This window comes from Galeopterus variegatus, unplaced genomic scaffold (genome assembly GCF_000696425.1).
Source record: "Galeopterus variegatus unplaced genomic scaffold, G_variegatus-3.0.2 Scaffold1390, whole genome shotgun sequence".
Taxonomy (NCBI): Eukaryota; Metazoa; Chordata; class Mammalia; order Dermoptera; family Cynocephalidae; genus Galeopterus; species Galeopterus variegatus.
In genome coordinates this window covers 170,648-182,603 of record NW_007727501.1, presented here as the reverse complement: position 1 = coordinate 182,603, position 11,956 = coordinate 170,648, and the positions used below count along the sequence as shown (strand labels likewise).

At 57.1% G+C, this 11,956-nt stretch overlaps 1 protein-coding gene across 3 annotated transcripts; it reads left to right on the top strand.

Moving 5' to 3' along the window:
* The first annotated feature begins 1,367 nt into the window (after positions 1-1,367).
* On the top strand, positions 1,368-9,659 carry CCDC124 (coiled-coil domain containing 124). Of its 3 annotated transcripts, none has more exons than XM_008576701.1 (5): positions 1,368-1,396; positions 4,017-4,186; positions 8,312-8,501; positions 8,988-9,102; positions 9,206-9,659. In XM_008576701.1, exons 2-5 carry the CDS (start codon positions 4,028-4,030, stop codon positions 9,408-9,410), a joined length of 669 nt encoding a protein of 222 aa, XP_008574923.1. In that variant the 5' UTR covers positions 1,368-1,396; positions 4,017-4,027; the 3' UTR covers positions 9,411-9,659. The 3 variants fall into 3 exon arrangements, with proteins under 3 accessions (XP_008574923.1, XP_008574922.1, XP_008574924.1); XM_008576700.1 differs by lacking the exon at positions 1,368-1,396 and adding an exon at positions 1,512-1,670; XM_008576702.1 differs by lacking the exon at positions 1,368-1,396 and adding an exon at positions 2,991-3,139.
* The last annotated feature ends 2,297 nt before the right edge of the window (positions 9,660-11,956 follow it).

The following is an 11,956-nucleotide window of genomic DNA, read 5'->3' as shown; positions in this document are numbered from 1 at the left end:
TTAAGAGGCTCGCTGCCCCTGGGAAGATGACGAGGCTGGCTTTTTTTTTGTGAGGGGGGCCGGGATTGGGGGGGGGGGGGGGGAGCTGGTCGTTAAGGGGATCCAAACCCTTGGCCTTGGTGTTATAACACCGTGCTCTAACCAACTGAGCTAACCGGCCAGCCCAAGCCTGGCTCTTTACCAGTTGATGGTTAACAAGGTGGTGTCTTCCAAACACCATTCCAGGCGTACGGGCCCCACCTTCTGGACATCACAGCCACGGGGGAGACCAATAACGAATAGGAAAAAGAGCAAGCTGATGCTAGGAAGGAAATAAAAAAGAGGGCTGGGGATGGAGGCATCAACTTTTCCTGGGGAGGTTCGGGAGGGTCTCTGAGAAATTTGGGCTGAGGCCTGAAGGAAGGGAAGAGCTGGTCACAGGAAAAGCTGGAGGCAGAGCACTGCTGGGCGAACTCCCTGAGGCAGGACCGTGTCTGGCAATTTGGAGAAAGGGGTGTGTGCGTGCGTGGCTGGACCTAAGGGCGAATGGGGAAGATGAGGGAGATGAGGTGGGTAGGTAGGAGACTTGCAGGGCAATATGGAGTCATGGGAGGCATTAGAGCAGGGGAAGTACACGGACTCACGTAGGTCCCAACAGTGTCTCTGGAGTGCCTTTTGGAGAATGGATTCGGTGTTCCTGCCTGAAATGCCCCAAATCCATACGCTGCTTCTCTTCCCACAGCCAAGCCCAGTGTTTTCCTCCTCAGACCCTTAATACTACCATTTTACAGATGAGGACATTGAGGCTTAGTAAATGCAGAAAATCTAAACTACAGCTGCCTAAGACAAACTGGCACTCCGAACCCAATTGGTGAGTAAAATAATAATGTAAAAATAATATCGCAAAGCAGCGGGGGAATTGCCTGCAATCCAGGAGGGACTGGCAGGAGCAAGGGGTGAGGAATTTGAGCCTCTCGAGGTTACATTTTGGCCAAATTCATTTCCCCACACGGATACCAGGTTCTCTTCCTCCCCTGGCCCACCGGCGCGCCCTAGCGGCCGGGCAACTCCTTGTTGACGCTGCTGGACCACTTGTGAAGTCGCGGCCGCCATCTTTCACCCGGGCAGCGCGGCCATCTTAGTAAAGGCGCTGTTCTAGATTTTAGCCGTACCCGCTCCTCCTGGTTCGTGGATACATGAAGCGAGAGCAGAGGATGAGGATTTATGAAATATTCGCTTTTTGAAGGAAAAAGAAACGGCCTTTGGTCTTGGCTTGAGTACGAGGTAAAGCCAGCATTTCCTTTACCAAGATGGCGACGGCGCGGAGACGTAATGAGCGCGCGCCGCCGGGAACTCAGCGCGCAAGCCCCGCGATGACGTCATGAAGACGGGACCGGGCCAGCGCTGGGGGAAGGAGGTAGGAGCTGCTGCGGCGCAGGCGGAGCCCGGGTGCTGGGGGCCGGCGGGCCCGGCGGGGGTTGCTCGGCCTGGGACCACCCCCCGGGAAGGCCGAGGGTGGGGTGCTCGGAGACAGAAGCACTTCCGGCGCCTAGTCTCCGCGGCTCCCCCGGGGGGGCTGTGCCCGTTTCCCGGACAAGGCGACTGAACCCCATGGGGACAGCATCGGGGTTGAGGCCGCGCAGCCCGGCACGGCCCCCGAGCAGCTGCGATCTGCAGGGCGACAGAGCTGGGTGCGTCCGCAAGAGGCAGGGGAATCAAGGACGGGGGAGCCCAGCAGGGACAGCCCAGAGGGTCCCTTCCCGCACATCCAGTCCATCACTTGGGTCTGGGCTACCCCTGCGCAGCCTGAGCCGCTCCCTGGACCCCAACTGGGCTCCCAGCTTCCCAGTCCCCCTCCTCAGCAAGCCATTACCCAAATCCCCTCTTTTCCCAGCCTGCCTCCCGCACAGCCCTGCAGGTTCGGGTCTCCCCACACCTTTAGGCCTTTTCTTAGATGTCTCCTCCAAGAAGCCCTTTGACTCCCCCCAGCACACACACCACTGAGTCAGAAGCCCCCTCCGACCTTCCCCTCCACCCTGCATGTCCCCATCGCAGTTCTGGTTTTGTGTTGTAACTCCTATTACTGGTCTCTCTCTCAATCTGTCTGGGAGTGCCATGCAGGCAGGAAGCTCGTTTGTGCCACCTCTTCCCATCGCGTTCCACACGCACTAGGTGACCAGTACGTGTTTGTTGGATGACAACGGGTGTGTGACTGAGTGTTTACCACACAGAGAAGAAAGGACGTCTGTGTTAGTCAGCTCTGCCTGCCATAACAAAATACCACAGACCAAGAGGCTTGAGCAACAGAAATGTATTTTCTCACAGTTCTGGAAATTGGGAAGTCCAAAATCAAGGTGCCAGCTGATTTGGTTCCTTGTGAGGGCTCTCTTCCTGCCTTGCAGACAGCCACCTTCTCTCTCCCAGCCTAGTGGGGAAGATGGCCAAGTAATTACATAAATAAACCTAAAATAACAACCCAGACAGGTGTCTCAGAGAGAAGTTTGTGATCTGAGAGTCAGGGAAGGCTTCCTGGAGGCAGTGACACTTGAGCTGGGCCCTGAAGTTTAAGTAGGAGTTGACGAGGTAAAAAGAGGAGTAAAGAGTGTCCAGGTGGTGAGCACAGTAAGTGCAAAGGCCTTGAGGTGGGAACCTGCTTGATTGCTGCTGGGTGAGTGAGGGGAGGATGGAAGGAAAGGAAGACAGGAAGGATGGCAAAGAGGAGTTTTGTCAGGGAGAGCCTCATCTGCAACCTGGACAGTGACCACGCTTCTTAGTGCTCTCTTGGGGAATCCAGTAGGGGTTTTCTGTTGGGTAGATGTGGGCAGTCAGTAATGAGCACTTGATTCAGAGGAGCTGGGAGAAGTGTGGGATCAAACTGGTGTATCCATCTCCCCATAGTGGCTCTTGCACCCTGCAGGTAAGAGGGCAGAGGGACTGGAATCAACTCCATGTCTCAGATGAGGAAACTGAGGCTCAAGAGAGCACCTCAGCCACAATCACAGAGCCAGGACTTGAACCCGAGTCTCCGTGGTCCGAACTGATCTCCCCCACGTTGCCGTGCTCTGTCCCCACGTTGCCGTGCTCTGTCCCAGTCTCAGCCTGGACTGCTGGGCCAAAGGACCACCCCTTGTGTCAGCTGAGGGGCCCCAATAGGTTTAAGGTTAGGGGGGCATTTGGTTGGGTTGGTGCATGTAAAGCACTTTGTGAAGGGCCAGACAGGGGAGGGTGGCACCTGCCATTTATATGTATTGTCATTCCCTGGCATCCAGCAAGGGACACACACAGACCAGGTGCCCAGAGGATGGCAGCTTTGCAATTGTTATAACGTTTCCCAGCTGTGCAGTCCTGGGCTGTTGGGAACAGATCACTGCAGCTTCTTACCCAGGGTGAGGGGGACTTGGCCTCAGGTCTGTGGAACCTGGGGACAGAGGCCTCTCAGATGGCAGAATGGGAGGGGCCACACAGGGCTCCACAGCACAATGACTTGTAAGAACCCACAAATAGAAACAACACAGATGTCCAGCAAGGGATGAGTGGATAAATACAATGTGGTATATCCACACAGTGGAATATTACTCAGCCGTAAACAGAAGTGAAGTCCTGTTCCATGCTCCAATGAGGATGAGCCTCAAAACCATCATTTTGAGTGAGAGAAGCCAGACACCAAAGGCTGCACAGTGTGTGATCACATTTACATGAAATGTCCAGAACAGGCACATCCATAGAGACAGACAGCAGATTGGTGGTTGTGAGGGGCTGGGGGAGGGGGAGGGGGAGTGACTGCTAGTGGAAACAGCATTTCCCTTTGGGGTGATGAGAATGTTCTGGAACTATATAGAGGTGATGGCTGCACAGCATTGTGAATATACTAAAAAACACTGAATTGTATACTTTAAAAGAGAGAGAGAACACTGAGTCCTCGTTTTACAGACAGAGCCACTGAGGCCCCAGGAGGATCTTGGCAGCACAGGTGTGAGTCTGGGATTGCTGAGGGTCCCAGCGGCCCCCACTCACTGGTCCCTGTCCTCTTCCCACAGCCTGCTGAGGGATGCCCAAGAAGTTCCAGGGCGAGAACACCAAGTCGGCAGCGGCCCGGGCACGGAGGGCTGAGGCCAAGGCGGCAGCTGATGCCAGGAAGCAGAAGGAGCTGGAGGATGCCTACTGGAAGGACGAGGACAAACACGTCATGAGGAAGGAGCAGCGCAAGGTGGGTGGACCCGGCCTGAGGATTGACACATAAATGTGGCAGATCAGGGGAGGCCCCTGTAGCTTTGACCTGAAAGGCCAGGAGGCACTGGACATGCAGAAGGGAGGCAGAGGAGACGGCATGTGCAAAGGCCCTGGGGTGGCAAGGGCTTGGCTTGTCTGGAAAACAGTGAGGCAGCTGCCGCCGTCTGTGGGTTCCTTCCTCTCCTTCCAGTAATGCCAGGGTTGGGCTAGAGTGGTAGTTCTTGTCCTGGAGCAGTCCTGCCCCGGGTGACACTTGGCAACATCTGGAGACATGTTTGGTTGTCATGGGTGGGTAGAGGCCAGTGATGCTATTTGACCCTACAATGCACAAGATGCCCACACAACAAGAATGAGCCGGCCTCAGATGTCACACTGCTGAGACTGAATGCTAAGTCCCTCGTTTCCAACCTGCTGACCTAGGTGTTCTGACCCAGAACTCTGACCCAGAACACTCTGACCCAGGCTCTTCCAGGTGTTCATAAAAACACGGAAGCCCCAATGAGCCCCAGGACAAGCATACAGTGGGTGCTTAATTGGTGTCTGGGGAGTGGTTCAGGGCTGATGCTGACTTGCTTCAGCCTGTAGGTGGCGCCAGTGACCCATCGCAGCCACAGCTTCTGGTTCCCCTGCCCCAGCCCAGGGGCGGCTGTCCTGACGCATGCCCAGTTTGTGGGGCGCTTGGATGCTTCTGCCTGTTTTTCCATCATCTTTCTGTGCAGGGCTGGATCCTGCCTTGTTTTCAGTGAGCATTGAATGTCACTGGTTTCCACACCCGTGCCCCCATGGTGCATCGGGTCCGTTGAGATCTTTAAAATTTTTGATCATCACAATGTTGACAATACAGGAAAGTTGAAAATCCCAAAGAAGGATAGCTGGTTAGCTTAGTTGGTTAGAGCAGGGCGTTATGATACCAAGGTCAAGGGTTCAGATCCCCGTACTGGCCAGCCGCCAAAAAAAAAAAGAAAAAACCCAAAAGGAAAAACGATGTCTGCCAAAAAGCCAGTATCCAGACAGAAGAACCAGACACCTTCCTCTCAAAAGTCTTGGGAGCATCGGCCCAGTCCACAGTCCTCAGGAGCTCTTCCCATGGCCTGCATTCTGGGCATTGGGGTTGTCCCCATCCTCCAGGTGAGGAGACTGAGGCACAGAGAAGGCAGCAAGCTCAGATCACAAGGCTGGGAGGAGGGGCTGGAGCCGAGCTGGAGCCAGGCTGGCGCCTTCATATTTGTTGAGAGGTTTGACTAACAGACAGCAAAGTGTACCTGTCCTAGGTGTATAGATTACTTGTCTGCACACCTGTGTAGCACACACATGGAAGAACATACAGAGCAGGGGTCAGATAGGCAATAGGGGCCAGATGGTGAATAGCTCAGGCTTTATTTAGGGACCAGGAGGCTCTCGAAGCCACACAAAGGCGGCCAACAATAGGGTTGTAAACGGGTGTGACTGTCCCCATAACACTCTACCAAAACAGGTCAGGGCCTGTAGTTTGCCAGTCCCTACTCTCTAGAACATTCTCAGCCCCCAGGGGCTCCCGCATGCCCCTCTCAGGCAGTTCTCTGCAGCTGCACCTCTCGTGACTTCAAACACCACGGCTTGACATTGCTCTTGAACTTGAAGTGAATGGACTCCCCCGCCTGTGGGCTCTTTCTGTCTGGCATCTCTCAGTCGGACTCGATGTGTTGTGTGTGGAGCTGCTGCTGGACCTTCTTCACCAATGTGTCATCTTCTGCAGTCTGTCTCTCCCTCCTCCTGCTGACTGGTGTGTACCAGGCCTCCCTGAAGCTCACCTGGTCCCACTTTATTTTCTTATATGAGATCTGCTTTTAAAATACATTGTTTTTGTGAAAAAAATGAAAAAAAGAAACCCATGCTTGCTCCAAACCACTAAAAACTATATCCCCCCCATGTGACATCAAAGGCTTTTGTCACCCCACGTTATACCTGGAAGCCCACGCCCTTGGTAAGATGTGGTCCCACAGCCACAGTGCTTCCGGTTGTGCCTTGGCCACCACAGGCTGGGCCACCATTCATCACCTGTCCCGAGTGGTCAGCATTTTGTCTCCACTTGTTCCATATTAAGCAACTCAGCCAGGAGCACCTGATCTGTGACTCTCTGGATTCCATCTCAGTTATTTATAAGGCTCATTTTTGGTGGCTCTGGAATGTTCTACCAAGTGGACTCGTCCTTTACCCATTACCAGATGCTCCCAGTTGCTAATTGCCATTTTTAAAAACTGCGAGTGACTTTTTAAAAAAAACTGGGGCTCACTAGTTAGCTTACTCCATACAGCGTGGTGTCGCTAACACCAACGTCAAGGCTGAACCAAGGTCAAGGGTTCAGATCCCCAAACTGGCCACCTGCCAAAAAAAGAAAAGTTTTGATGAGTATCAAAATAGAAATGCTCACACTCTCTCCTCTGTTCCCTTGTACCAGTGGTGCAAGCTCTGTATCCTTCCTGAGTTACTAGAACCTTCTGGTGTCCATTCATTCATTCTGCACGCTCTTACCAAGCACCTTCTGGACACCAGGCACTGGCAGGGCTGGGAGGACGTAGGGCAGTGCAGTGCAACAGGTCACTTCCCTCTCTGGGCTCCCTGTCTGGGGGAAGGACAGCCAGCACAGAAGGAAACCAGTGGAGGAGGAGGGCCACCATGGAGGGGTTTGGTCCTCACCTGCATGCATTCATCTCACTGTGTGCTGGGTGCGCCCCAGAGAGCAGCCATTCACACCCCAGGCCAGCACCTCTGCCCAGAGATGACGGGAAGACTGGAAAACAGGGTTCAGAGCACAGGAAAGATCTGTGTGGTGGAGGGGCAGATCAGCAGTGGGGAGCTCAGGATGAGCTGGAGTTAACCAGGCAAAGAGGCCAGTGAGGGCACTCTAGGTGGAAGAAACAGCCAGTGCAAAGGCCCTGAGGCAGGGCGGTGTTGGGGCCATAGTGAGTATGGAGTGTGTATGTGCCACACGTGGGATAGGAGCCTCGGGGGCCATTGCCTCTGCGCGAGGGGGAAACGGGGGCCCAGAGTACGATGGCCCTGCCAGAGGTGCCCAAGCACAGAAGTGGAAGCCCAGTGGCTGCACTCGACCACCCTTGACTTCAGCATATGCTCCATTTCCTGCTGTGCAGGTGGTGGTGGGGGTTAGAGGCCCAGTGGGTGTCCTCGGGCATCTCCTGGGACACTTAGTTCCTCCGAGTCTGTCTGGAGACCCATAGGTAGTCCCAGGGGGTACTGCAGGTGTGGGGACCATCCCTGGGGAGCCCTTAGGAGTGGGCAGCAGATGGCAGAGTCGCAGGCAGCAAGGGGCAGGGCCCTGTGGGGGTGCTGGGCAGGAGGCAGGGGAATATTGTCAGCCTACAGCTGCACTATCAATAACCCAGAACCTCTCCCTACCCCTGGGTGGGTGGGGGGCAGTGGCCAAGGATGAGTCCCATAAGCCAGATGTCCCCTCATCTAGCCAGCATCAGGGCCTGCCTGGGCACTGAGGCGGGATCAACCCCAGCTTCAGTGACACACAGCAGGGGACACTTGGACAGTGCCTCCACCTTGGCTTCCTGACCCATTAAGGCAGAGCCCCTGCCCTCACCAGCAAATAAGTCCAGTCCTCCTGAAGCTCCCATCGCTCTTGTAATCCAGTCAGAGCCCCTCCCTAAGTCCTCCAGGCTCCACAGCCCAGCCCTCTGCTGTCTTCTTCCTCCACATTCCCCTTCACTCCATACTCCAGCCTCCAAACTGTTCCTCTGTGATGCCAAGTGGTTGCTATGTCGGGGCCTTTGCACCTGCCACACCCCACCACTAAGGACTCCTGTCCCCCAGCTTTCCCCCTGGCCGGCCCTCCTCTGGCCCAGGCTTTACTCCTCCTTCAAAAGCCACCTGCCTGCCCTGACCAAGGTTCCTCTGTTGTTCCCTTACTCATGTAGGATGGGAGTCCCCAGGTAGGACAGGACCTGGGCCCATCTTGCTTCGGGCTGTGTCCCCTGCACCCAGCACAGGGTCTAGCATACAGCAGGGCCTCAGTTTCTATCAGCTGAGATGAAATCCCGGGTGGACCCTGTGCAAGGGGGATGGGGCCCTCCGCCTGACCAGCCTGTCCCCTCAGGAGGAGAAGGAGAAGCGGCGCCTGGAGCAGCTGGAGCGCAAGAAGGAGACGCAGCGCCTGCTGGAGGAGGAGGACTCTAAGCTCAAGGGCGGCAAGGCCCCTCGGGTAGTGGCCCCCGGCAAGGTTACCCGCGCCCAGATTGAAGACACACTGCGCCGCGACCAGCAGCACAGGGAGGCCCCGGACCCAGGTGGGGCCGCGTCCTACTCCGGAACCACCCTTTCAGCCACTACCGGATGGGCAGCAGGACTCATCCCTGGGGCAGAGTCAGCAAACTCCTCCTGGCCCCTAGAGAGGCCCCCAGGGTCCTGCATGGTGACGTGTGGGTGGCATCCTGAAGGGCCTGGCTCTGAGCACAGACAACGCCCAGGGCATGTGCTCCCAGGGTTCCCCAGGGCATTAATGGGGTGCCCCAGCGGGTGGCAGGGAGGTTCAGCAAGGGGTTGGGCACTGGGAGGGCAGGACCCGCCGGACGCGCCAACTCCACAGGTAGGCAGGTCCTGGGAGGACTTTCTGTCCCCCCCTCCCGGTCCCATCATTCTCTCCCACCTCCCTCCCCCACTTGTTTGCTTTGTCCACCACTCTGTCTCTGTCATATCCCTGGAACTCTGCATCCCTGCTTATCTGTCTCTGTGCATGTCTATCATCCACCCATCCGGCCGTCCCCTTGCCCCAGCCGAAAAACCCAGGAGCCATCTGGAGGTGCCATTGGAGGAGAACGTGAACCGCCGCGTACTGGAAGAGGGCAGCGTGGAGGCGCGCACCGTCGAGGACGCCATCGCAGTGCTCAGGTACCAGGGTGGGGCTTGGGGGCGGGGCGAGGCCTGGGGCCTGGGGCCTCCGGGGGCGGAGCCGAGCCTTGACCGGCCCTGAGGGTGTGTTCACCACCCCCAGCGTGGCTGAGGAGGCCGACCGGCACCCGGAGCGACGCATGCGGGCGGCCTTCACCGCCTTCGAGGAGGCCCAGCTGCCACGGCTCAAGCAGGAGAACCCCAACATGCGGCTGTCACAGCTGAAGCAGCTGCTCAAGAAGGAGTGGTTGCGCTCTCCCGACAACCCCATGAACCAGCGAGCGGTGCCCTTCAACACACCCAAGTGAGCCTGGAACTGGGAGGGCTTCCCTGCAACGGTCCAGGTCGCGACCCCCCATGCTCTCCTGCCGGATCAGCTCTGGGGGAATCACAGAGAGGCCCGGGGGCCCAAGCGCCTCTTCTAGGGGCTACGTGCCATCAACGGCCACCCCTCCTCCCGCCACCGGGTCCCTGCTCTGAGTGACACCCCCCACCCCCATGCGCGTGCGTGTAGAGCCCCAGGCTGCGCGCCCAATAAAAGCGATCGGCAAGGCTGAGGTGCGGCCCCGTGTGCACTTGACACCAGCGTGGGTAGGTGGAGAGAGTGGGGCCAGATGCGGGAAAGGCCGTACCGCCACAACCCTCACTGGGTACCTGCTGTGAACTGCACTGAGACCACAGCTGGAAAAGACGGGAGCCCCCAATAGCAGTGTTGCTGCAAACTGAGAGCTGTGCCTGAATCCCCGACCGGCTACTGGGGCGCCTGCTTCTTGGCCGTGCCAGTTGTCCAGTGAGAGACCTACACGACTGTCCCCTGCAGATAACACTTCAGATTCCAGTTCATGTCACACACCGTGCTTGGGGTCAGGAAATGCTGGCCACTCTGCTGTTTTTCCTACAGGGCGGTGTCTGGGCTGGATTCCGGGCAGCCTTTCCGACCTTCGTGGGGGATGAGTCAGATCACAACTCAGAGAGAGGAGGAAGGGGGCGTTGAGTAGGCAGAGGCCTGGAGACTAGAGCAGGCAGGTGGATCTGGGTGGGAAAGAGCGTTCCGTGGGAGACTGTGTGCCTGGGAAGGGCGAGTGGGATTTGAACCCAGTTTTGGCTTCTTAGAGCTTAGCCCTGAAGAATAGAGAGGGTGGGCAGCTGGGAGTTGGGCCCTGAAGCTGCGCGGCTGGAGCAATTGCTTGGGCTGCAATGCTTGGAAAGCTGCTTCCGTCCAGGCCATGCTCCTGGTCCCCGAGGGCTGGCAAGGGAAGGAGATACCCAGGAGGTGCAGTGGTCAGATCTTCTGCATCACTTGCCCAGTGGGCTGAGGACAGAGTAGCAGCTCGCACCAGTAATGGCTATCCAGGCAAGGGAACAGTGTGTGTTGAACGCCTACTGTGTTCAAGGCTTTAGAAAGCCCTGCAAGGAATCGAGATCATCCATGACAGAAGAGAAAACTGAGGCACGGGGGTGGAGTTGGAGGATTTACCGGGTCACAGCTACGCCTCCCACATAGGCGACACCCTCCCTGTGCCCAAAGGGCTGTCCCAGCAGCCTCTTGCCCCCATCCCCCATCCCCCTCTCACTCCAGCCCCGCCTGGCCTGTCTCCCTGCTGTCCGCTTCTCCAACACAGCAGGCCTGTCCACCTCAGGTCCACCGCCCTGTTGGCTGCTCCCGCCAAGAATGCCACTCTTCTAGATCTCAAGTCTCAGATGCAGGTCCCCACAGATGTCCCCAGCTCCACAGGTTTGGGGCTGGGTGGGAGGAGCTAGGCTCTGCCCAGAGGTGGAGAGTAGAAGGCCTCGTGGAGGAGGGGCCTTGAAGGATACATAGGAGTTCTCCACACAGGCAAGGGACAGAAAAGGCAGAAAGGAAACACGTACAAAGGCCTGGAAGTCACAATTTTTCCTGTTCAAGGAGAGGTGCCATTAATAATTGGGTACAGCCGAAACGTAGTACGGAGCGTGCCTGAAACAATGCTAGCTGGCATAAAAACTAGCCAACGTATACTGAGCACTGGCTTAGTTTGGAGGTTTCCCAGGAGCCAACCCTGAGACAAGGACTAGAGGGTATACGAGCAGGAGGCTGGGACTGGGCCAGCTGTGAGAAGCACCCACTAGGTGCCAGGCCCTGGCCAAGCACGTGGCAGCAGCATCTCACTGAACCCTGGAGACAGTCCCCATGAGATACTGATCTTCTGTCCAAATGGGAACACCTACCTGCGTCACAGAGCCGAGAAGCACCCAGAGCTGCTGTGAAGGCAGCAGCTGTGGTGTAGGACCCCCGGCCAGCAAACGGGCGGAGGAGCCCACGTAGCTCCCCACCAATCGAGGTCTAGGTTGAAATCCGGCCTCTGCCTCTTCTGTGATCTTAGTCCAGGGCCTTCATGGTGTGTCAGTTTCCTTCTCTGTAAAATGGGATTAAAAAGTGCCCAACTCTAGGCTATCTGGAGAATCAACAAGTGGTGCCTGGGAAGGGTATGTCCTGAAGAAGGGTTTAGCGAAGAGCCTCCCACGTGACCACGTTGGGGTCTGTGCCGGGGACGAGAGAAGGTTGGGGACAAACGGTGATTAGCCGGAGGGAAGCAGCCAGGCAAGAGGGCCAACCACGGCCGGGCGTGCAGGGCCCCGGATGCCCGGCTGGGGAGGTGGGGGGCTCACGTCAGGACAACAGGGAGCCGTGGGGGTGGGCATGGCAAGCTGCGCTGGGAACCTGTACGGGAACGACCTGTGGGCCCCAGTGGCGACAGCACTCAGGGCAAGGGCCGAGCCGACTGCCTTCGGCTCTCAAACGCAGATTGCGCTGAGACGTTTGCTCCCTTTTGCAGAAAAGCCCCTCCTCGCGCTGGTTTCCACACCCGTGCCC

Excerpts from the sequence above, each read along its gene's own strand:
- CCDC124 (XM_008576701.1), top strand. The coding sequence starts at position 4,028 with ATGCCCAAGAAGTTCCAGGGCGAGAACACCAAGTCGGCAGCGGCCCGG. Across the intron at positions 8,502-8,987 it reads CAGGGAGGCCCCGGACCCAG|CCGAAAAACCCAGGAGCCAT; the intron begins GTGGGGCCGCGT and ends CCCTTGCCCCAG. Across the intron at positions 9,103-9,205 it reads GACGCCATCGCAGTGCTCAG|CGTGGCTGAGGAGGCCGACC; the intron begins GTACCAGGGTGG and ends CACCACCCCCAG.